Source organism: Panulirus ornatus, chromosome 40 (assembly GCF_036320965.1).
Source record: "Panulirus ornatus isolate Po-2019 chromosome 40, ASM3632096v1, whole genome shotgun sequence".
NCBI classification, from domain to species: Eukaryota; Metazoa; Arthropoda; class Malacostraca; order Decapoda; family Palinuridae; genus Panulirus; species Panulirus ornatus.
In genome coordinates this window covers 16,656,032-16,682,634 of record NC_092263.1, presented here as the reverse complement: position 1 = coordinate 16,682,634, position 26,603 = coordinate 16,656,032, and the positions used below count along the sequence as shown (strand labels likewise).

Sequence of the window (26,603 nt, the reverse complement as noted above, 5' to 3'; positions counted from 1 at the left end):
ATGTTCAGTAAGTTTGTCACTTTACTTTTGAGGTGTTTAACATAAGGGATCCCTGTAATCAATGTCAATCTTCTTTCAAAAATCATGCCTAAAGATTTAGCCTTCTCTCTATATGAAATGAAAAAAGTTTTCAATAAAACTTGTGGAAAATCCGTCCTTTTTGTTAATCTTGTTAAACAGAACTATAGTTATATGTTTTGAGAAATTCAAACCTGGGTTATCTTTCCAGTTGGTAATATCAACTGCTTAGGAATTCTGTAAGCTGGTTATAGCAGAAATGAAGCAGTTGCTGATGGTTACCTAAATGCATAAAAATCTATGATAATGTAAACTGTATTGACAAGTAAATGCACAAGGGCAGGCGTTGTAAATGTATGAAGAGTAATCAGATACAGAACAATCAAAGGCAGTCAAACATAGAATAATAATGTCTGAAGGTCTGTGAAGAGTTTGGAAATGTGTAAATGACTACCAGAGTGCAGGCATGTGAGGATGGCAATAGCAACAGATCATCAATAGGAGAGAAAAAAAATGTCATATTCTTTTCTCTACTGGAGGTGTCTCTATGTTATCTTCTTTACTATCAAATCAAATATAGTCAAATGACACATTACTCTGGTACCTTTAGTCCTATCTTTTTTATTTTGTCAGAATTATACTAACAAGCAAACAAAAGACACAGTGATTCTACTTACACATTCATGGTAAAGTTGTGAGCAGATTCTAGTAATGGTTGCACAGACTCTGTCCAGGCTAATATGATGTTTTCATTAATGTCCAAGATTGCAGCATTGACTTCACCAATGAAGATATTGAAGTTGGCTGTCTCTCTCTCCCAGACTGCTTGCATTGTCTGCTTATCAACCAGTTCACCAATAATTGCTGGAGTTTCTGCCAAAATCCACTTCTTGAAAGCAGATGCTGCGACGTTCACATCACGCCACCATGTATCCCAGATCTTATCTGCAGGTGAAGTCAAATGGGCCCAGAAAGCTTCATTTCTGTAGTCTAAGGATGGGTCAAATTCTATGAAAAACTGAAGGATGTCTGTTGTTTTAAGTTTCAAGCCAACTGCAATATCTTGACGCCACTCATCAAACCTCTGATGATCTAAAGTTGCTCCTATTTCAAGTGGACTATGAAAACCAATTCTCACTCTCCCTCCCTCATATGTTACTCCATCTTCCTTTCCAACATCTAGGGACACAAGGAGTTGAGGTAAATGTTTGTTGATAATTGTTCCAAGTTTCCAAAACTCTCCATATTCTTTAGATATTCCTTGAATATTTAATATGGCTGAATGATCCCATGAATTAAAGTCCCCTCTGTAGCTGTAACCCCACTTCCTTTGAGAAGTATGAATATTAGCTGTAAAGTCATATCCATGATCAGTAGTATCCACAGCAGTCACAATCTGTAAGTCTTCCCAAGATTTCTCTGTTAAATTCCAGTATCTAAATGTATAATCTCCCTTAGTGAGCACTGATTTCGTAATTTGTGCATCCATGGAGAGAGCAAATCCTGATGAAGGTTGTGAGATGTTGAAATTCAAAATATGGTCTTCATCATTCGTGAAAGGCTGTATATTGAGTACCATCACAATACTTCTCTCTGGAGAATTTCCATCACAAAGTTCTGCTACACCATATAATGGTAAATTTTTAGACTGGGTAATGTTGCCTTGAAGGATAACATCCTTGATATCAGGATGGCTGAAAACTGCCTTTAAGTAATGCCTCTTTTCTTTGAATAATGAATTATCATTATAATTTAGCTTGAAAGTGAGTGGTGGCATCGCAGAATCAAGTTCATTCCATGCAAAGCTTGATGATATATCTAGTTTCCTTGAGTTTGATACCGCATTAGTTTCATAGTGTACAGTTTGAGTAGGTAAAATCATATACATATCACCTGTGTATAAACTGTTAAACAATCCTGGTTCCCTTTGGAATTGCACTTTGTATCCCACTCTTTTCCTGTTTAATTCCAATATCAAACTTTGATTACAGTGCATATGATTCAGAGAAAATGTTCCCTCAACATAAAACTGGCTTTCTGAAGCCTCACCTGAGAGTGAGAGGTGTCGTCCAGCCTCAAGGATTTCTTGATGCAAGTGGAAGCCAAAAATTTCCCAAGGACCATCTGTATGTGTGAGACCAACTTGAAGTTGGTAGTCTTCAAGCTCTTTAGCTGACTCTAAATTTAGGATCAGATATCCAGGGTACCTTTTGGGCGTGGTGATGGAAAACACCTTCTTTGAACCCCATGCAACATGAGCCTTAAGGAGCTCTTCTTGATCGTTTCTTGCTGCAAAGTAAATTCTTTCATGAGGATGGTACTGGAACTCAGTTGTAAAGAAGTAAATTCCACATAATTCCTTTGGTGAAAAATCAAAATGTAGTTTCATTTTGAATATGGATCCTCTTGACTGAAACAGAGTGAGACTAGTCTTCATGCTGTATTCATTAACACTTACTTTTGATTCTATCTTATGAAGACGATTTTTTAATGAAACATCCAAGCCTAAAGAAATTCCAACTTTACCAACCCGTATCTCCATTCTTGGATCATACAAACAATACTGTAAGGATATGATTTCATACTCTTCAAATGGTAGGTATATGCTGAACTGCAAATCTGGTCGTCTGGTATTTGAACCATTCCTCCAAGAAATTCCTGCTTTTCCACCAGGATATTCAAGCATCACAGTAAAAACATTATTCCTATAATGAAACTGAGGAGTTTGGATTACAAATTTTTCATATCCCTTGAATGGTGTTATTAGAGAACTCAATATACTCCAACCCATTACAGAGTCTGGGACACATTCTATATTCAACTGTATTACATAATCAATCCTTCCATGAAAGAAGATCTCAAATGTTCGCTTTTGGGTGATTGCATCAAAATGTAAGAAAGTCTTGAAATCTTGGAATTCTTCCAGAGAGGTTTCAATTTTAAACAAAATACGAACTGCATATCTAAAATCATACAAAAAATGAAAGAAAAAATATGAATAGTCATGATTTAGACTAATTTTAAAATGTCCTTGCTCAATGTCCAATTCAACATTAAAGTTAAAGTAATAATCGTTATGATAAAAGTGGATTTTCAGATTACTTATCCTATATTTTTTATCAGCAATCTTTACATAAATAACATCAAAAAGATAGTAAAGAGCACTTTCCTCAATGTCCCGTTCATCAATGTTTTCCAAAATGAATGAGATATTAGTGTCTAATTTTAGTACTACATCACTGTCTATTGAAATATTTATAAAGCCTTCCTTACTATAAATCTTAGAAGATCCCGACACATGAAAAATCCTATGCTTGTCTTTTAACACTGAAATGTAAGATGTGGTGTTCTGGATACCTTCACTCATAAAAACTGCCTGTACAACAATATCATTGTTGCCTATGGTACTACTAAAGTAGCCTTCCAACTTGATGTTAGATGGTTCAAAATTACTACTGACATTTCCTTTTACCTTTATATTTTCATATGGAATCCATGGAGAATTACATATCAGTGACAAAGTGTGTTCAGTGCTATCTATATGTAGCCTGACACTATGCTCTTTATCAAGACTATTTAGTTTAACACTGACAGTAATTTCTCTCAGCCACTGAATGACTGCTTCCATAGAATGCATCCCAATCCAGTTTGATTTAACTTGCAAATCAAATTTGATTTGAGACAGGCTATCTGTGTACTGAAGTATTCCCTTGATATTAATATTTTTGGATCCATGATTTATTACAGAGTCCAAAGCAAATGTAAACTTTTCCTGAACCATAAAATTCAGGTCAAATCTGAACTTGTCCTCATCTAAATATGGTGAATGTATCTCTGCACCAACAGTGAATTTTTCAAAATTGAAATCTTCAGACCAATTCAAAAGGAGACTATGTTTTGTTTCATACTCTGGGTAGGAAAATGAAACATTCAGCGATTCCCCATTAATACTAACTTGGATATCAGCAACCCACTCAGGAGACTCAAGTGCTAAGAGTAGACTAGGTGACTGCTCATCTGAAAATACTGTTTCATAGAATAACTTGTACATCTGCAATCCCTCTTGGGTCACAACAAAATCTAGAATTCCATTCTCTAAGAAAACATTAAATGAAGAGAACTTTCCTTTTATTCTATATGGTGCAACTATATAATCACTTTCAAGATCAATTGTAAGAGACACCAGAGCATCAGCAACACTTGAAGTTAGATTTAATTCATGTTTTGATGCTTCTTCATTTCTTACCTTCATGAATAAGGTTGATGAAGCATCAATGATCTCTAAATGGCTGGCATAACTAGCAGTCATACTAAAGTCTAATGATTCTAACCTTAGGTTTGGGGCTTCAAAACTGATATCTAAACTGGCTTCTTTGTTAACTGGTTGTATTCTACAGGTGAGATTGACAGTTATAGGATCAGCAGACGTCAAATAATTAAAAGAGGCCTGAGTATCTAAATGCATCCACATATCATGGGCTTCCAGTTTCCACATGAAATTTCTTAAGACAGGAATATCAACAACAAATTTACCACCACTAACAGAATACAAACCCTCTATGATATATGTCAAGTCATTCACGTGCAGTCTAAATATGAATTCTTTATCTTGTGGGCCAAGATGAAGCACTACCTTTAGTGAAGTAAAAGATTTAAAAGGAGCCTGTACTTCAATTCCAAATCTAAAGTCCTGGTAATCTGTGGAGTACTCAGCCATAAGAAGCCCAATTATCATGCTGTTCTTAACATATCTCCAAACAAGCTGGAACTGTACTGGTGAATATATCAGCGTAATCTCTATCTTTTTCTCATTCAACTGAAGGACAGCTGTGCACATTAATTCTTCACTCTCTGTTTTCAATGATGCAGTACATAAAACTTCTTCAAAATGTTTCCATGGAGTGTTTATGTGTATCTCTAGACTCCACATCTCAGCTTGAATCTGTATTCTTACAGCAGTGGTATTCAACCGAGATAATTCTGCTTGAGCTGTAAAGATACCTTCTTGCAAGCTAGCAGACATTGTGAGGGAGAGCATTTCATAACCATTTATGGGTGTTTTGGCAGATAAAGTTAAAGAAAATGTTGGAGACAATTCATAGTTACCTAAGATATTCCATTCATCATTGTTGAATACCATACCAGCCTCAACATTACCTGGATTAAACTTAAAAGAAACTGACAGCTTCTCATATCCTGAATAAGGAGTAGCTAAAGCCAAATGAAGAGTGACTTTTTCATCCATGTACTGGAAAAATCCAGTAAGAGTGATCCGTTCAGGCCACTCAACAAAAGCTGTAAATGTAAGATCAGTGTTATACAACTTTTTAAGTGAGAATTCCCCATCATAGCCAAAGCGAAGCTGTGGCAGGAATTTTAATGGTGTAGTTATCCCAATATTCACTTTGGCATGATTTCTATTGCGCATCCCAGTTACACTGAGATGAAACTGCTCTCCCCACTCAAAAGAAATGGAAGCTATGTCCATCATGGAATTCATCCTCCCCTTCAAAAAGTCCTTGATATCATATGTGGCATTCATAAGAATTGGAATGTGAGGACTGTTAGATGAATCTAACCGGAATTCTAAAGCTGATTTTCTTTTATGAGCATACAGTTTACTTCGTATGTTGTACTCTTTTTCACCAACAGTTACATGTGCACTTCCCTCATGGCCATCAGTATGAGAATAAGAGAAGTATATTGTCAATGGCTTGGTCTCTGAGCTATCAAAAAATAGATAACCATTATTTGCTGGAGTGAGATTGGCAGTCAAATTGAGGAAAAAGTGTTCCTTCCATATAAACTGTACATCTATGTGAGAGAAATTAAGACTTGCAACTAGTACATTTGCTGTGCCATACTTTAAAATTGATTTAATGTGTTCTGTATCCAGGCTGAAGATAAAATCTAAAGGTTTATAGTATCTCATCTCACTTGTAATTTTACCTTCATAAACATTACCTGTTTTTGCAAATGTTATCCACACTGACCCTTTAGCTCCAAAAGCTTCCATAAATCCAGAGATTTCCAGGTTAATTTTTGGAATGCTATTTATAAAAACAAGTTCAATCTTGAATGTATGGTCATTTATACTTAAATCAGCAGTGATATGCATCTGGTTTGACTCTGAGAAGCTGTAATGCACTTGAAAATCAAATTTAGAAAACAATTCAAATGGTGTCCTCATGTAAAATTCTAGCTCTCTAGAACTGCTAGTGTACTCTATGGACATCTTTAATCCTCCAGTATACTTCAGAAAATCATAGGTTGCCTCAAGAAGCATGAGGCTGTCAGTAAAAGACCAATTCAGTGTTGTTTTCATCGGCATGAAAAATGGTGATGTTATTGATGATATTACTGAACCCACCATGCCATCAGATGTTATTTCCATACCAATATGCACATCTGTTTCTTCAATAGCTGCTGCAATACTAAGGCTGTATGACTCTTTCAGTATATAACTGAGGTTAAAATCAACTGTTGAAACTCCTCGTACAGGGATATTTGCAGTGAGCAGTAATGACCCTTCCATCTTCTTAAATTCTGAACTGAACTTAACTTGGAATGTGTCAAGACCATACAGGTATGAAGCTGCTATGCTAAGTGTACTAAGCTGGCATTCTGCTTGTATGTGATGAGTAAGGGTGAACGGGGATTCAAAAAGCACATCAAGTTTTATTCTATCCCATGGTGTTGATACACCTTCTGGCTGAATATCAAATATAGCTCTAAATGCCAATGTTCTTTGATCCTTCATGTCTATATGCATTAGGACAAAGTATTCATGATCTTTCTGTTTTATGTCCCATGATCCATCAATAGCTTCATAACCTTCAATATTTGTCATAACTTCAAGAGTTCCTGATGCAACAGGGGTTTCATTACCTTCAAATTTCAATGTTGCCATTGCTTCCCAAACATTAAATTCCCCAGATATTTGTAGAGAGTCTTGAAACTCATAACTCAACATGTATGTTGGGTTTTCCGGTACAGGTTCTGAATTTACAACAACAAAGCTGATGTTTGCATATGTAAATCTGCCTCCAGCTACAACATGACCTATAAAGTCAAAATTTGTTTCATGACGCTCAAATCGAACCTCACCTTTCTCAGAGTATATGAGAGGAATCTCAGCATAAAAGATATATTCACCACAGTCAATTAATGTCAGATCAATATTCAGGCTGGAAATGAAGCTTGTTTCCAGATGCTGCCATGTACTTTTCATTCCTAAACCACCTTGGAAGGTACTAAATTGTAATTCTGCTTGCCCATCTACATCATACATTACTGAGACTGAGGCATTACCAAGTAATTCAGGAGCTGATAACCTTAATTCTGTCATCTGACTTCTCCATGATTCCTGGTGATTATGGTTAATATCAATTCCATACAAATTCCCAGACAAGAGCACATTTATATATGCTTGGTATGGGTTTTCTAACTTGTCTGTCTTTGGATAAACAATGCCAATATCAAAATTCTCATATTTCTTGAATGGTGTTATGAGATTAAGCATTATTTTGGACTCACTATCCTCTCTAATCAAAGAGAACTTAATATGATATCCAATGTCATCTTGCATGCTGACAATTTCATATTGATGACTATCACCCTCTGATTTTTGATCAAATTGAAAATGGTATTCATGGAATGAATGAATGCTAGAGATCATATCAGCTTTAATAGAAAATGAATTTTCTGTTTCCTGAAAAGTGACCTTGCCTTCAGCATCCCCTAATGTAGTTGATAGTGTAAAGGTCCCTTCATTTTTATCCTTATAATCATAACTGACATAGAGATCAGCATGCTCAAAAGCTGTGTCTGTTGTAAGCAGCATTTCTATGATTACACTGGTCTCTTTGGTATTTGCTTCCGCTGTGAATTTTATGTTTAATGGTGACCCAAACAGCAAGTGAGAGTAAATGACATCTATCATTGAGTGTTCTTTCTTGATATCATATTCATACTGAAATGAAAGTAGTTGCCTTTGATTTATTTCAAGGATTATATCTGCATTTGTTGGCATGAAGGAATGCCTGTAAAAGAAATGTGTTGAATTGTAGTAAGCATCATATCCACGTATAGTGCCTTCTATTGTGAAGTCTGCTTCACCTTTAAAATCCTTACCAGAAGTCTCAAATTTATATATCAAACCATAATTATGGATATAACAATAACTAGCTATATCAAATGAGTGATATTTTTCAAAACTGTAACTTGAGCTGAAATTCAATATTGCTTTCCCAGTGCAACCTGATTTAATGTTTACACTAATGAAAGAATTTGTAAAAGATTTATCAAGTGTACCTTCCAAATTAACACAAACTTTTGGAGCTTGCATTGCAACTTTAACTCCCCAATTGTCTTCTAAGTTAACATTCATAGTTAGATCTACATTTTCATATCCTGCAAAGGGAGTTTTGAATTGAAGATGATATTCAGACAAACTTGCTTTCATATTTGCTGTAAGCCATCCTTTCTGGTTATTCAGATCAAACATCAAATCAGATTCATACCTATCAGGTGCAATAGTTAAGTTTATGATTGTATCAGCTTTAAAGTCCATGTAAATATCATTCTCAACTTTAAGGATAATTTTGCCAGAATTTTGTGAATCCTGAGAGATATATCTCAAGCTACCAATAAAGTTTTCTTCATTAACCCTAAATTTCACATTTGCTGCTAAACCACGTCTATGCTGTATAACACATTGTGCAGCAATTTTCCTGAAAGCTGTATAATCTGAATTCATATTAAGAGTAAACTGCTTTTTCCTTTTTCTTATATTCCAGTTGATGTTACCCTTAAGTACTTGGAATTCTGATCCATCTTCACCAATGATCTGGACATCAATGATAAGTCTGTTGCCAACAATATTAGCTGACAGTTCATATTTCTCTGATTTACCAGGACTAATGGAACTTTTGAGTTCATTTTCATGTCTACTATAATATATAACAAATGACCACTGTGGAGTGTCAGGCCCAACGTGAACTATAATTTCACCTTGCCAGACACTTGATGTTGTACAAGTAATCAAAAGACTTACTTTTTTCCTGTCAAACAGCTGCTCACCATAAATCAAGTCATATTCACTTCTATACTCTAAACTTATATTGCGTCCTAAATTCAACAAGCCATGGGAACTTGTTTGGTAATGCCAGTCATTAATATGTACTGACCCAATGAGGTGCCCATCAATTAACCCTAGGTCTGTATTCATGTCTGTATCCAGATCTGCCTGATATTTCTTAAACCCTTCAAAGTCAGACTCTAATATGACTGATCCTTTGAAGGCATAATCCTGAAGTCTTGTCATGTCTGCCATCATCCTCAACTGTCCCTTCTTAATACTTTCATTTGCCTCCATTAAGATACTAATGGTGAGCATGGCATCAAATTTTGGATACAGTCCATTAAATTTGTTAGTAAAGGCAAAGATATCTGCCCTATCTTGAGTAAATCGAAAGTGAAGGTCAGGAAATCTGCTATTTCCTTCATTATATCTTAGCTCTGTCTCATATAGCACCTCTGGTACACCTGCTATTACCCAAAAGACAATGCCATCGAATATAGCTGAATTTATGGATATTATATAGTCATTCAATTTAACCTCAAATTCCCCATTTAGCTGGGAGTTAATGTGCACTTTACTTTTAAAGTCAAGTTGTCGACTTGGGAAATTAAATATAACACTGAAATCAAATTCCGTAAAGTCGTGTTCATATAATCCTTGATTATATAATAAATTACTGGTGCCTTTGAAAAAGAATCCATTGTCATTGCTTTCAAAGTATGTTCCATGACTGACCTCTATAAGTATGAGATTTTCAGTCAAAAAATTATGCATCCACTTTATATCATAATGATCTGAGAAAAATGAGTTAACCTTAAATGAAAGGTCTGATTGGTACCAATGAAAAGGACCATTTGAGTGTAGTGCTAGCTTAATAATTGAAGAATCACTATTCAGCATGTCAAATTCAAAGAGTATCATATGTTCAGTCATTTGCACTTCAACTTTCACTCTGAAATCTTTGCTCCATGGAGACTTTAAACTGAAGTCTAAATTCAGAGATGACAAATCAGACTGAGCATTCAGTAACAGCTCTGTTTCAATAATTTCATCTTGATATGGAAGTGTAAGCTGGAGCATACTGATCCATTCTAAAGGCTGTTTAAAATCAAACTTGTGAACCACTCTTAGTGTCTGGTTATCCCAAGACCCAAACAGCTGAGTGTAGAGTATATCAGATTCCTTGGCATGAGAAAGAGTTAGGTCTAACTTATGATCAAACAAGTTGGTTGCAGAGAACTGTCCACTGGCAGTTATTGGAATAAAATCTTCATCCCATTTTGTGTTAAGATGACTGGTAAGTCTCACTGTGTTGGCTGAACCCTGGAAATGATAACTCAGACTACTGTCAGTCAATTTTTTAACCATTTCCATCACAACCTGAAGATGATCATGTGAGAGGTAGAAATGAGCCTTGGTGTCATTAGCTACTGAATAACTAAACTCAGCTGCTACAGAAAGTATAGGGTCCCATGAAGATTGTAAATCAAGAGCGACATTAAAGCAGTCTTCATGCTGAGTATTTGTAACATTAAGAAGCATAGGTTCAGTCCATGGGGTGTCAAATTCTAAAGTTCCAAGCAAGACCTCTGTATCTGATTCTATATAATTCTTTCCAGAAAATGTAAGATAAGTTTCTTCTTCCAACCCTACTTGGAATTTGAAATCCAACTGGTTTACTGCAACACTATACATTCCATGTAGTTGGAAAGGTGTTGATAACAGCGGGGATTGGAAACTTATCTTTGTAACCAGTGATTCTTTTATGTCAGACTGATCCAAAATGGTGATAACCTGAATTGCCCAAGGATCATGAGCTTGTGTTAGACCCACACTAACTCCTGTCAAAGACTCCTGGTCATCATACTTGTGGTATATATGGATGTGGGAATCACATGTACCTCCATCTTCATAAAGTAATTTTACCTCAATGTTGGCTGCATCACTCAGCTGAGCTTCCCCACGAACCTGTTAAACAGATATTTGAAGGAATCTACCATTATGAATTTTTGACACTATCACATTGATAACATTATAAATCATAAGAGAGATATAAAAATAATGTGAATTCAGCTTACTTTTGGTCAATTCTTTATGAATATCCAGTTATAAATGAAAATCACATATGAGAAGTCTTTACTTGTAAAACTTTTACTGGATTCTTTAAGTTTCTCAAAACAAATACATACACATTTTTCCTACACAAAAAGAACCAGGAGGTACTGTATACAGAGCACGAGAATCATGGCAATTGGTTTGGTAGAAAGACAGGAGGTGGTGAAAGTCTTGAGTAAGATGAAGTGGGTGGGATTGCAGATGAATCTCTGAAGAAAGGGAACAAAAATTTTGTGGACTGGTTAGTCAGGATTTCAATAAATGTACGGCCTAAAGTGAGGTGTATGAGGATGGAAGTATGCCTGTATTGTAGTTATACAATGGCAAAGAGGACAAAAAAGAATGCTCAAATTACAGAGATTCAAATCTACCAAGTATGTAGTATAAGGTGTATGGAAGAGTGGTGTCCGAGAGGGTGATGGTATGCAGAAATCATCAGATTGGGGAAAAGCAATGCAGCTCCAAGAATCATATAGGATATTTGGATAATTTTTGTGAAAAATAGTTGAAGAATGAGAGGGATTTGTATATGGCATTTATGGATCCAGAGAAAAGATATGACAGGGGTGAGAGGGATTTGTATGTGGCATTTCTGGATCTGGAGAAAAGGCACGATATGGCTGACAGAGATAACTTGTGGAAGGTGCTGCAAATATATGGTATGGAAAGAAAGGTACTAGATGCAGCAGAGTTTTGACTTGGAGAGTAAGTAGTGTATGTGTGAGCATGAGAAAAGGGTGTGCAGTTCTAGGTGAAGGTAGGTCTTTGTCAAGGATATGTGATATCGTCATAGGTATTTAATCTGTTTATGGATGGGGTGGTGAGAAAGGTAAATGTGAGGGTCTTGGAGAGAAGGATGGGCCTACAGTAAGCTAGGAGTAGGGAAGCCTGGGAGGTGTGTCAATTGCTGTTAGCAGATGACACAGTTCTGGTTGCAGACTTGAGTGAGAAACTGCAGAAGCTTGCATCTGAGTTTAGAAGAGTGTGCAAAAGGAGGTAGGGAAAAAAAATGAGATTGAGCAGGAAGGTTGGACAGGATGGTTTGACTGTGAATGTGATTGGAGGGAATCTGGTGGAAGTGGAGTGCTTAAGGTACCTGACAGAGGTCATGGCAGCAGATGGAACTGAGGTGAACCATACAGTAAGTGAGGGGGCAAAGAGCCTTGGTGCACTGAAGGGTATGTTAAAGTACAGGTCATTGTCTGTAAAGGCAAACATGGGTATACTTGATGATTAAGTAGTTCCAATGGTGATTTAAGGGTGTGAAGCTAGCACCCTGAATACAAGAGAAGGATGTGGTTATAATGAAAATCAAACGTCTGAGTGCAATGTGTGATGTGAGGTGGGCTGATCGTGTAACAAATGAAACTGTATGAGGGAGGGGTGTTAGTAACCTGAGCATGATTGTGAGAGCTGAACAGGGCTTTCTGAAATCCATAAACAGGAAAATCAAGAAAACCTGCACACAATCCATCTAGAAACAATTGCATATCCACCCCTCAATCCCACTGATACAAATTGTGCTATTAAAACCTTAAAGAACTCTTTTACTACAGGTCCTGAAAAAAATAATTCAACTTTCATACAAAATACAATGGACCATTTGAAATTCAAGAACTTACAGATATTTTCAATTATTCCTGGCAACACAAAATCCTAACATCTGAATACTTGTCACATACTACCAGTCCTAAAACCCTCCAAACCATCCAACAACCCCTCCTCCTACCATCCTTTATACTTTCACAATCAGTGTCCAAACTCTGTGAAAAACTGATATACAACAGATTCAAACAAAACATCCTATCCTAGCCCACACAGCATGGCTTCAGACCCAAACACTTTAGCACCATACTATGGATTCAACCAACTACAACCCCATTCAAATATAGTATTATTGGAAATATACAGAAACAAAAAAATCAGCACTATCCCTTGACACATCCTCATACAAAATATACAAGACAACAATTTCCACAACAATGATAAATAGTGGTGGCTAATTTCATAGCCAGCTGCTATGGCAGGGTCACTCACATATCTTAAATACTTAAACTCTACAATGGAGCTCCCTATGAAGCAGTTCTTTCTCCAGCTCTCTTTAATCTCTTCCTAAATAACCTCCCATTACTTCAGACAATTCTCAACATGAAGGCCCATATATACAGATGAACTCACAATCACAGCACAACATAACACAATGGCAAACTCAGAATTTCTGCATCTCCATAAAAGTTTCCAATCACTCTTTTAACCCTAGACAGAAATGAACGCAGCTCACACCCTCCAGCCACCTTGAATGGACAGTCACACTCACTGAACCAACCATTCTACGAATCACAAATGAAAAACACATGATATTCACTCCCCACATCAATGACATCAACACAAAAGCAACACACAAACTAAATGCCCTCAGAACACTACTGGTACCAGACTTGGAGAAGGAGAAGAATCCTTCAACAGTCTTTAAAAAATTCAACTGCTCACTTTAAACTATGTCCCATCTGCCTGGTTTCACTATCCTCTCCAGAGCAAACACAACAGAGCTGCAGACCAAACAAAATAGTGCACTTAGAATAATAAGTGACTGCCTTGAAACCATAAACACTCAATACCTTTGGACAATGAAACAAAGATCCTCCTAACACAGTCCCATCTCAACAGGCTTGGAATTCAATTCTATTCAACAGCATTAAACTGCTCTTCTAAACACTCTATAACTAGCCACAAACCTCCAAGAAGAAATAAAAAACTTACCCCTGCCTCACACTTCAGTAACCTCTACTCACAGATCCCTCATCTCAGCAACTATAACACAGACAAAACATACATAATGAAATGACCTGACAACCACTAAGCAACTGACCTCCCAACTAAGTCTTAAACTCCAACCCAACAAACATACAACCATCAGAAACCACACTCCCCAAACAAACTTGAGTCACACTCTCCCCTCACATGCTCTGGACATTATCCATTACTACAACACTACAAAGACTGATTCAACATATCCGAGGACCCTTCATGCCTAAAATGAAACTGTCATAAAGAAGACATCGAGTACATACTACTTAACTGCCCTGCACTCTGCACACAGACAAACTACATCACATCACTTTATGACCTATGGTCCTGACAGGTTTACATGGCCAGCTTTCTGCATGCTGCAGGAGCATGCAGGATAAAAGGGACTCCTGGGACAGGATTTAATAAGTATATATATATCATACAACCCCACAATCCCTTTATGGGGCTTTGGTAGCTCTGAGACTACAACAGTAGGGAAATGGTAGACTGCTTTGGAGTAAGAGGATTCCTAACAACTACAAAAACATTCTGTTCATCAGCAATAAGCATCATGGTTTCAATTCAATCACCCACATCCTCAAATTACCTCTACAAGGCTTAATGAGAGGGTAAGAAAATATTTCTTTAAAAATATCAGCTAAGATGGAATCAAATGATGCAACATGCTCAGATAAACTTGTAGGAAATTCATCAGGAATCATGATTCAATGAACATTTAAGATGAAAATATTCATATGGAAATGGATATGAGAACAGATAACTGACAACCATGACAAAGTAAGGGGATGCAAGATTAGAGAATATGCTGAAGAGAAACCAGACTCTGAGAATGCTTTGATACAAAAATGGAAAACGGTGAATTTGCTGGTGAACAAAGAATTCCTGGGAAGTGGAACAACCTCTATCATGGTATGCTAAGGAGAAATGGGTGGGGAAAAGAAGTATGACTCATACCATATAAGCTATTTATAAAGAGTCTTTAAGAAAGAAGTAAGGGATTACATGAAAGAATAAGTGAATGAATGAATAATACATATGATATGGATTTAAGAATATGGTGGTCATTACAAAAGTGAAAGCTGAGTATGATAAGAACAAAGAGATGGTATGAATGAATAAAACATCTGTTTAGAAATGGGAGGGATAGGTGTTGAAGATGCAATTTTGCATGACACTGTGCTTGTTTTCCCCTCAAAGCACCTCTGTATTTCCATCAAAATGACATCCTCTACATCCCAAGTAGGAGACTGGGAACTTTTTCTTCCAGCTGTTTGGCTGGGTCTTTTCCCCTATCGCCACAAGTATGAAGGTCAAAGCTGGTTAAGGAAACCACATAGGAAAAGGCAGCAACAATGCCCCAAGGCAAAATACTGAGAACACCTTTCCTGGCTGGTTGGCTTGATCCCCTCCAACACCGATGTGGTTACAGAATTTGGTTGAGTTAAGGAAAGGACACATGAAAGAGCAGCAAAGTTGCTTTTGATCTTGAGTCACACAACAAGAGTCCTTATCCTAAGTAGGTAGTAGTTAGTATGCAGCCAATGACCAGGAAGGTATATCAACAGTACTACTGCCTGGGTACCAGGAGGGTTAGTGACAGCTATGTGGTAAGCCAGCATTTCAGTGGTTGTCGAGTTATACTCCTCTGACTCAGGTAAACTGTCTCTTCTTTCTGCCTCACCTACATGTGGACTACTAGCACTATGTCTACAAACATACAACCTTTCCTTGTCATACATAACACTTAACAACACTTGAGTCAAACAGCTCATTGTTTGTAACTAGATTTTCCGGTGGTGTTCACATTGTGTTAGCCCTGTCTTTTGAGAAAATGGTAGGAACAATAGATAAAAGTAGCAGGTGGGAACACTTAGGCAGGAGCGTTAAGTAGAAACATTAGGTTGAGGTAGTAGGTAAGAATGTTAGGCAAGAGCATTAGGTAGACATAGAAAGTAGGAACATTAGGAAGAAACCTCTGCAAACACTACACAAAAGTTGTTTAGGGTGAGGTATAAAGGCTAAGAAGCAGGCTGGAGTTCACTAGTTATGAAGACCCTATTGCTGTGGCCACTCCTTTAAGGGAGTTCCAGGAGGGAACAGGCATCAGAGATATACACAGACTGGTAAATATGATATGAAGATTTATATGAGTAAGATAAAAAAAGATTATGAGAATCCGCCATGTTTACTCCACTTTCAATGTAATGAAAATGGATGATACAGATATATACTTTCCTAAACATCCTAATAACAAGAAAATATAAGAGAGTGTACTGTACCTTTAATTCTCCCCATTCAGCTTCAAAAAAATCAGTGAGTGCAGGATCTCCATGATTTTCAAAAGCTAGTCTAACTTTCTGTAGATGAGCAAAAGGTGTTGTGAGAGTAAATGCAAGCGTGTATGTGTCATCTGTAAACCATCCATCACGATGCTGCATCTTCAAGTGACCTTCAGTGATACCACCATCATAAACATGGGAAAGCTGAAAATATGAAAGTAAAATAAAACCAACATATTTTGTAGTTCTGGTCAACCTACGATACATTCTAGGGATATAGACATTTAGTCTAAAACTAATAGGTTGAAAGTACTTAATGGACACATAAGAAGCAAAACTAAATACTGCTGTGTTGCATGGTCACCAAAAAAACAAATGGAAATAAAAAGTCAGATAGCACTCAGAAGCACTTCATGAACAAACTGAGGGATGGAACACATGAACTACCATGAAAGGCAGCAAGAATTCAAACTTTATGTCTTCAAAAGAAAAAGAAAAGGGACATGATGTTTATGAATATCAATAAACAAAAGGAATAAAGAACAATGCTATGATCCTAAAAGACTGTCAATGAAGAAGAAAATGTTATTAAGTCTCAGAATACCAAGGAATATACATAAAAGATAGCAAACAAAAATACACTAGAGTCCTGCATGAAAGGTAGAAATACTTTCAAATGTACTATCAACATATATGGAACAGCTACAAAAGACTCAAAGGCAAACTTGATATGTACGTACAAGAAGTAAATTTAAATTTCAAGATGAACCCAATACAGATAATTACAAAATGTGCATGGTAGCAGAAAGAAACAGCATTAACCTTCAACCAAGACGGTCAGCAGTGTGCTAGTCCTCCCTTTTGATGTAAATTTGAAGGGAGAGGAGGTGGGGTTATAACCTTCAGACTGGGCCAGTTTTCTCAGTTTGAGTCCTATCATTAGACTGAGAGGTGCTAGTATCTAGACATGGCATGAATATTATTTACTCACTGACCTCATGTAGGAGCTGTGAGGGCCTCCCATAGGCTGTGTAGATAAGCCATCTAACTATGAAGGTTATAGGAACTGTATTTGAAACCAAGATGGCTAGGGTAGCTTATGGACGTTTGACGAAGTGAAAGCTAATCTTGTCTGCCCTGTTACAGAGGTAAAGGAGCTCCTTTTGGGATGAGTGATACCACAGTGGATTGGTCAGAGATAGTTACAATTTAGGCAGCAAACATTCACTTTTGGAATGGTTGAATGGAAGAAATGTGGTTGCACAAGGGGTATGGGATGCACAATGGAAGTGTGGATTTCCTCCCCAAACAGTGACACTGCACACCAGTGTCTTATTCAAAATAACATTCTCTACATCCCAAGCAGGAGACTGGGAGCACTTCTACTGGCTGTTTAGATGGGCCTCTTCCCCCACTGACACAGGTATGAAGGTTAAAGCTGGTTAGGGAAACCACATAGGAAAGGGCAGCAACAACCTCCCAGGGCAGAAAACTGGGAACACCTCCTTTCCTGGCAAGTTGGCTGGATCCCCTCCATCACTGATATGGTTACAGTATTCGGCTGAGTTGAGGAAACTACACATGAAAGAGCAGCAAAGTTGCTTTTGATACTGAGTCAGACAACAAGAGTCCTCCTTATCCAAGTGGATTAAATGCATCTCTTAGAGCACTGACCCTGATGCAAAGATTTGACCTGAGTTAACTCCATAATAGCTCCAAAACGATATTTTTGGAAGTGGGATGATGCCTCTAGACAAATATTTACATATTGAGGATTGTGCCTCAGTTACAAAGCCAAGCACCAAGCCTGAGTGTTAGCTGAGGAGGCAGAGCAAGGTAGTTCCTCTCCAGGTCTGTCTTCTCTATTCTCCAACCATGCTAATGAGAGCACATTTGTGTAATTGTTCTAGGAAGGAAAGTGACCAGCTTTTAGCTAGATTTAATAGGACCAGGCAGGTAATCCTGAATTATCTGATGATGATGATCTTTCTTTGAATCATATGAAGAGTAAATGTGTGGGCACTGATTCTTTCAGTAACAAATTTTGAACAAGGTGTAGCAGGATAAGGTTTTCTAGCAAAAACAAAGGCAGTGTTACCAGCACAAACCTGACTTTGATAACACTGCATACTGGTGTAGCTGGTAATTTTACAAATCTTTACAGTTTTGGTTTAGCAGGGCAGAGGCACAGGCTAGTTGGAAGTGTGAGTTTGAATGGAGAAAATTTGGAAGGAGTAAAGTGTTTCAGATGCACATGAGTGGACATGGCAGCACATGGAACCATGGAAATGAAAATGAGTCAAAGGGTGAATGAGGGACTAATGTTCTGGAAGCACTGAGGAAAGTGTAATGAGAGGTTACTTGGGATGGTGAAAATGGGTATATTTGAAGGTATAGGAGTTCCAACCATGTATGAGAGGCATAAGCTTATATAAGTAAATTTGCTGGAAAAACAGAGGCTCCAAACTTTTGACTGTATTTCAAACTAATTTAAAGGAATGACTTGAAAATGGCTTGAACTACATATGATAACCTGGAGCTTTTGTATTCATTTTTCTGAGTTTACTTAAGTAAGTGCTTCACATGTGTATGTGATCTACTTCGTGAGGCATAAGCTATAGAAGATGCACAGAGGAGGGAGGATGTAATGGACATTAAATGTTTTAGGACAATTTGTGGTGAGAGGTGATTAGATCGCATAAGTAATAAAAGGGTATGAGATAGTTATGGTAATAAGAAGAGTGCAGTTGCAAGAGCTGAAAAGGGTGTGCTGAAATGGGTTGGATAGATGAAGAGAATGAGTGAGTGGAGGTTGATAAAGAGGATATTTGTGTGAGAAATAGAGGGGACAAGGAGAAGGTGGGAAACCAAATTGGAGATAGAGGGATGGACTGAAAAAGATGTGCTGAGCATCAGATTAGGGAGGAGCAGTGTGGTTTTAGAAGTGGTAGAGAATGTGTGGATCAGGTTTTTTGCTTTGAAGAATGTATATGAGAAACACTTAGAAAAACAGATGTATTTGTACGTGGCATTTATGGATCTGAGGAATGCATATGATCAGGTTGAAAGATGTTCTGTGGAAGGTCTTAAGAATATATGGTGTGGTTGGTAAGCTGCTAAAAGCAGTGAAAAGTTTTTACCAAGGGTGTAAGGCATGAGTATGAGTGATAAGAGAGGAAAGTGATTGGTTCCCAGTGAAGGTCGGTCTGCGGCAGAGGTGTGTGATGTCACCATGGTTGTTTAACTTGTTTATGGATGGATTGGTTAGGGAGGTAAATGCAAGAGTTTTGGAGAGAGGGGTGAGTTTGCAGTCTCTTGGGAATGAGAGGGCCTGGGAAGTGAGTCAATCATTGTCCGACGATGATACAGCAGAGAAGGCTGATTCGAGTGAGAAATTGCAGAAGTTGGTGACTGAGTTTTGAAAAGTGTGTGAAAGGAGAAAGTTGAGAAAAAATGTGAATAAGAGAAAGGTTATCAGATTCAGCAGGATTGAGGGACAAGTTAGTTGGTATGTGAGTTTCAACGAAAAAGAAATTAGAAGAGGTAAATGGAACCAAGATATGCTGAAGTGAATCATAGAGTAGGGGAGGGGATGAAGGTTCTGGGAGCAATGAAGAATGTGTGAAAAGAGAGAATGTTATCTCGGAGCAAAACTGGGAATGTTTGAAGGAATAATAGTTGCAATAATATTATACGGATGAGGTATGTGATACACATAGGGTTGTGCGGAGACATGTGTATGTGTTGAAAATGAGATGTCTGAGGATAATATGTAGTGTGAGGTGGTTTGATCAAGTAAGTAATGAAAGGGTAGAGAGATGTGTGGAAATTAAAAGTGTGGTTGAGAGAGCAGAAGAGGGTGTGTTGAAATGGTCTGGACATATGGAGAGAATGAGTGAGGAGGGGTTGACAAAGGCGATATATGTCTTAGAGTTGGAGGGAGCAATATATATATATATATATATATATATATATATATATATATATATATATATATATATATATATATATATATATATATATATTTTTTTTTTTTTTTTTTTTTTTATACTTTGTCGCTGTCTCCCGCGTTTGCGAGGTAGCGCAAGGAAACAGACGAAAGAAATGGCCCCCCCCCCCATACACATGTACATACACATGTCCACACACGCAAATATACATACCTACATAGCTTTCCATGGTCCACCCCAGACGCCTCACATGCCTTGATTCACTCCACTGACAGCACGTCAACCCCTGTATACCACATCGCTCCAATTCACTCTATTCCTTGCCCTCCTTACACCCTCTTGCATGTTCAGGCCCCGATCACACAAAATGTGTGGTGTGAGGTGGTTTGATCGAGTAAGTAACGTAAGGGTAAGAGAGATGTGTGGAAATAAAAAGAGCGTGGTTGAGAGAGCAGAAGAGGGTGTTTTGAAATGGTTTGGGCACATGGAGAGAATGAGTGAGGAAAGATTGACCAAGAGGATATATGTGTCGGAGGTGGAGGGAACGAGGAGAAGAGGGAGACCAAATTGGAGGTGGAAAGATGGAGTGAAAAAGATTTTGTGTGATCGGGGCCTGAACATGCATATATATATATATTTTTTTTTTTTTTTTTTTTTTTATACTTTGTCGCTGTCTCCCGCGTTTGCGAGGTAGCGCAAGGAAACAGACGAAAGAAATGGCCCAACCCCCCCCATACACATGTATATACATACGTCCACACACGCAAATATACATACCTACACAGCTTTCCATGGTTTACCCCAGACGCTTCACATGCCTTGATTCAATCCACTGACAGCATGTCAACCCCGGTATACCACATCGCTCCAATTCACTCTATTCCTTGCCCTCCTTTCACCCTCCTGCATGTTCAGGCCCCGATCACACAAAATCTCTTTCACTCCATCTTTCCACCTCCAATCTGGTCTCCCTCTTCTCCTCGTTCCCTCCACCTCCGACACATATATTCTCTTGGTCAATCTTTCCTCACTCATTCTCTCCATGTGCCCAAACCACTTCAAAACACCCTCTTCTGCTCTCTCAACCACGCTCTTTTTATTTCCACACATCTCTCTTACCCTTACGTTACTCACTCGATCAAACCACCTCACACCACACATTGTCCTCAAACATCTCATTTCCAGCACATCCATCCTCCTGCGCACAACTCTATCCATAGCCCACGCCTCGCAACCATACAACATTGTTGGAACCACTATTCCTTCAAACATACCCATTTTTGCTTTCCGAGATAATGTTCTCGACTTCCACACATTCTTCAAGGCCCCCAGAATTTTCGCCCCCTCCCCCACCCTATGATCCACTTCTGCTTCCATGGTTCCATCCGCTGCCAGATCCACTCCCAGATATCTAAAACACTTCACTTCCTCCAGTTTTTCTCCATTCAAACTAACCTCCCAATTGACTTGACCCTCAACCCTACTGTACCTAATAACCTTGCTCTTATTCACATTTACTCTTAACTTTCTTCTTCCACACACTTTACCAAACTCAGTCACCAGCTTCTGCAGTTTCTCACATGAATCAGCCACCAGCGCTGTATCATCAGCGAACAACAACTGACTCACTTCCCAAGCTCTCTCATCCACAACAGACTTCATACTTGCCCCTCTTTCCAAAACTCTTGCATTTACCTCCCTAACAACCCCATCCATAAACAAATTAAACAACCATGGAGACATCACACACCCCTGCCGCAAACCTACATTCACTGAGAACCAATCACTTTCCTCTCTTCCTACACGTACACATGCCTTACATCCTCGATAAAAACTTTTCACTGCTTCTAACAACTTTCCTCCCACACCATATATTCTTAATACCTTCCACAGAGCATCTCTATCAACTCTATCATATGCCTTCTCCAGATCCATAAATGCTACATACAAATCCATTTGCTTTTCTAAGTATTTCTCACATACATTCTTCAAAGCAAACACCTGATCCACACATCCTCTACCACTTCTGAAACCACACTGCTCTTCCCCAATCTGATGCTCTGTACATGCCTTCACCCTCTCAATCAATACCCTCCCATATAATTTACCAGGAATACTCAACAAACTTATACCTCTGTAATTTGAGCATTCACTCTTATCCCCTTTGCCTTTGTACAATGGCACTATGCACGCATTCCGCCAATCCTCAGGCACCTCACCATGAGTCATACATACATTAAATAACCTTACCAACCAGTCAACAATACAGTCACCCCCTTTTTTAATAAATTCCACTGCAATACCATCCAAACCTGCTGCCTTGCCGGCTTTCATCTTCCGCAAAGCTTTCACTACCTCTTCTCTGTTTACCAAATCATTTTCCCTAACCCTCTCACTTTGCACACCACCTCGACCAAAACACCCTATATCTGCCACTCTATCATCAAACACATTCAACAAACCTTCAAAATACTCACTCCATCTCCTTCTCACATCACCACTACTTGTTATCACCTCCCCATTTGCGCCCTTCACTGAAGTTCCCATTTGCTCCCTTGTCTTACGCACTTTATTTACCTCCTTCCAGAACACCTTTTTATTCTCCCTAAAATTTAATGATACTCTCTCACCCCAACTCTCATTTGCCCTTTTTTTTTCACCTCTTGCACCTTTCTCTTGACCTCCTGTCTCTTTCTTTTATACATCTCCCACTCAATTGCATTTTTTCCCTGCAAAAATCGTCCAAATGCCTCTCTCTTCTCTTTCACTAATACTCTTACTTCTTCATCCCACCACTCACTACCCTTTCTAATCAACCCACCTCCCACTCTTCTCATGCCACAAGCATATATATATATATATATATTTTTTTTTATCTATTTATTTATTTTGCTTTGTCGCTGTCTCCCGCGTTTGCGAGGTAGCGAAAGGGAACATATGAAAGAAATGGCCCAACCCATCCCCATACACATGTATATACATACACGTCCACACACGCAAATATACATACCCATACATCTCAATGTACACATACATATACACACACAGACACATACATATATACACATGCACACAATTCACACTGTCTGCCTTTATCCATTCCCATTGCCACCTCGCCACACATGGAATAACATCCCCCTCCCCCTCATGTGTGCGAGGTAGCGCTAGGAAAGACAACAAAGGCCCCATTCGTTCACACTCAGTCTCTAGCTGTCATGCAATAATGCCCGAAACCACAGCTCCCTTTCCACATCCAGGCCCCACACAACTTTCCATGGTTTACCCCAGACGCTTCACACGCCCTGATTCAATCCATTGACAGCACGTCGACCCCGGTATACCACATCAATCCAATTCATTCTATTCCTTGCCTGCCTTTCACCCTCCTGCATGTTCAGGTCCCGATCACTCAAAATCTTTTTCACTCCATCTTTCCACCACCAATTTGGTCTCCCACTTCTCCTCGTTCCCTCCACCTCTGACACATATATCCTCTTGGTCAATCTTTCCTCACTCATTCTCTCCATGTGCCCAAACCATTTCAAAACATCCTCTTCTGCTCTCTCAACCACGCTCTTTTTATTTCCACACATCTCTCTCACCCTTACATTACTTACTCGATCAAACCACCTCACACCACACATTGTCCTCAAACATCTCATTTCCAGCACATCCACCCTCCTGCGCACAACTCTATCCATAGCCCACGCATCGCAACCATACAACATTGTTGGAACCACTATTCCTATATATATATATATTTTCTTTCTTTCTTTTAAACTATCTGCCATTTCCTGCATTAGCGAGGTAGTGTTAAGAACAGAGGACTGGGCCTTTGTGGAATATCCTCACCTGGCCCCCCTCTGTTCCTTCTTTTGGAAAATTAAAAAAAAGAAAAAAAAAAAATGAGAGGGGAGGATTTCCAGCCTCCCACTCCCTCCCCTTTTAGTCGGCTTCTACGACACGCAGGGAATACGTGGGAAGTATTCTTCATCCCCTATCCCCAGGGATATATATCGTATATATATATATATATATATATATATATATATATATATATATATATATATATATATCTTTTTCTTTTAACCTATTCGCCATTTCCCGCATTAGAGAGGTAGTGTTAAGAACAGAGGACTGGGCCTTAGTGGAATATCCACACCTGGCCCCCCTCTGTTCCTTCTTTTGGAAAAAAAAAAAAAAAAAAAAAAAAGAGGGGAGGATTTCCAGCCCCCCGCTCCCTCCCCTTTTAGTCGCCTTCTACGACACGCAGGGAATACGTGGGAAGTATTCTTAATCCCCTATCCCCAGGGATAATATATATATATATATATATATATATATATATATATATATATATATATATATATATATATATATATATATATATATTTTTTTTTTTTATTATACTTTGTCGCTGTCTCCCGCGTTTGCGAGGTAGCGCAAGGAAACAGACGAAAGAAATGGCCCAACCCACCCCCATACACATGTATATACATACGTCCACACACGCAAATATACATACCTACACAGCTTTCCATGGCTTACCCCAGACGTTTCACATGCCCTGATTCAATCCACTGACAGCACGTCAACCCCGGTATACCACATCGCTCCAATTCACTCTATTCCTTGCCCTCCTTTCACCCTCCTGCATGTTCAGGCCCCGATCACACAAAATCTTTTTCACTCCATCTTTCCAACTCCAATTTGGTCTCCCTCTTCTCCTTGTTCCCTCCACCTCCGACACATATATCCTCTTGGTCAATCTTCCCTCACTCATCCTCTCCATGTGCCCAAACCACTTCAAAACACCCTCTTCTGCTCTCTCAACCACGCTCTTTTTACTTCCACACATCTCTCTTACCCTTACGTTACTCACTCGATCAAACCACCTCACACCACACATTGTCCTCAAACATCTCATTTCCAGCACATCCATCCTCCTGCGCACAATTCTATCCATAGCCCACGCCTCGCAACCATACAACATTGTTGGAACCACTATTCCTTCAAACATACCCATTTTTGCTTTCCGAGATAATGTTCTCGACTTCCACACATTCTTCAAGGCCCCCAGAATTTTCGCCCCCTCCCCCACCCTATGATCCACTTCCGCTTCCATGGTTCCATCCGCTGCCAGATCCACTCCCAGATATCTAAAACACTTCACTTCCTCCAGTTTTTCTCCATTCAAACTCACCTCCCAATTGACTTGACCCTCAACCCTACTGTACCTAATAACCTTGCTCTTATTCACATTTACTCTTAACTTTCTTCTTCCACACACTTTACCAAACTCAGTCACCAGCTTCTGCAGTTTCTCACATGAATCAGCCACCAGCGCTGTATCATCAGCGAACAACAACTGACTCACTTCCCAAGCTCTCTCATCCCAACAGACTTCATACTTGCCCCTCTTTCCAAAACTCTTGCATTTACCTCCCTAACAACCCCATCCATAAACAAATTAAACAACCACGGAGACATCACACACCCATGCCGCAAACCTACATTCACTGAGAACCAATCACTTTCCTCTCTTCCTACACGTACACATGCCTTACATCCTCGATAAAAACTTTTCACTGCTTCTATCAACTTTCCTCCCACACCATATATTCTTAATACCTTCCACAGAGCATCTCTATCAACTCTATCATATGCCTTCTCCAGATCCATAAATGCTACATACAAATCCATTTGCTTTTCTAAGTATTTCTCACATACATTCTTCAAAGCAAACACCTGATCCACACATCCTCTACCACTTCTGAAACCACACTGCTCTTCCCCAATCTGATGCTCTGTACATGCCTTCACCCTCTCAATCAATACCCTCCCATATAATTTACCAGGAATACTCAACAAACTTATACCTCTGTAATTTGAGCACTCACTCTTATCCCCTTTGCCTTTGTACAATGGCACTATGCACGCATTCCGCCAATCCTCAGGCACCTCACCATGAGTCATACATACATTAAATAACCTTACCAACCAGTCAACAATACAGTCACCCCCTTTTTTAATAAATTCCACTGCAATACCATCCAAACCTGCTGCCTTGCCGGCTTTCATCTTCCGCAAAGCTTTCACTACCTCTTCTCTGTTTACCAAATCATTTTCCCTAACCCTCTCACTTTGCACACCACCTCGACCAAAACACCCTATATCTGCCACTCTATCATCAAACACATTCAACAAACCTTCAAAATACTCACTCCATCTCCTTCTCACATCACCACTACTTGTTATCACCTCCCCATTTGCGCCCTTCACTGAAGTTCCCATTTGCTCCCTTGTCTTACGCACTTTATTTACCTCCTTCCAGAACACCTTTTTATT

General features: G+C 38.7%; 1 protein-coding gene across 1 annotated transcript in view; it reads right to left on the bottom strand.

Moving 5' to 3' along the window:
• Positions 1-26,603, bottom strand: part of LOC139761481 (uncharacterized) — a 248,581-nt gene that overhangs the window by 89,790 nt on the left and 132,188 nt on the right. The window contains exons 26-27 of the mRNA XM_071685735.1: positions 16,306-16,509; positions 696-11,068 (exon numbers count right to left, since the gene is read on the bottom strand). Coding sequence (XP_071541836.1) covers positions 696-11,068; positions 16,306-16,509 — 10,577 coding nt within the window. The remainder of the gene's footprint in view (positions 1-695; positions 11,069-16,305; positions 16,510-26,603) is intronic.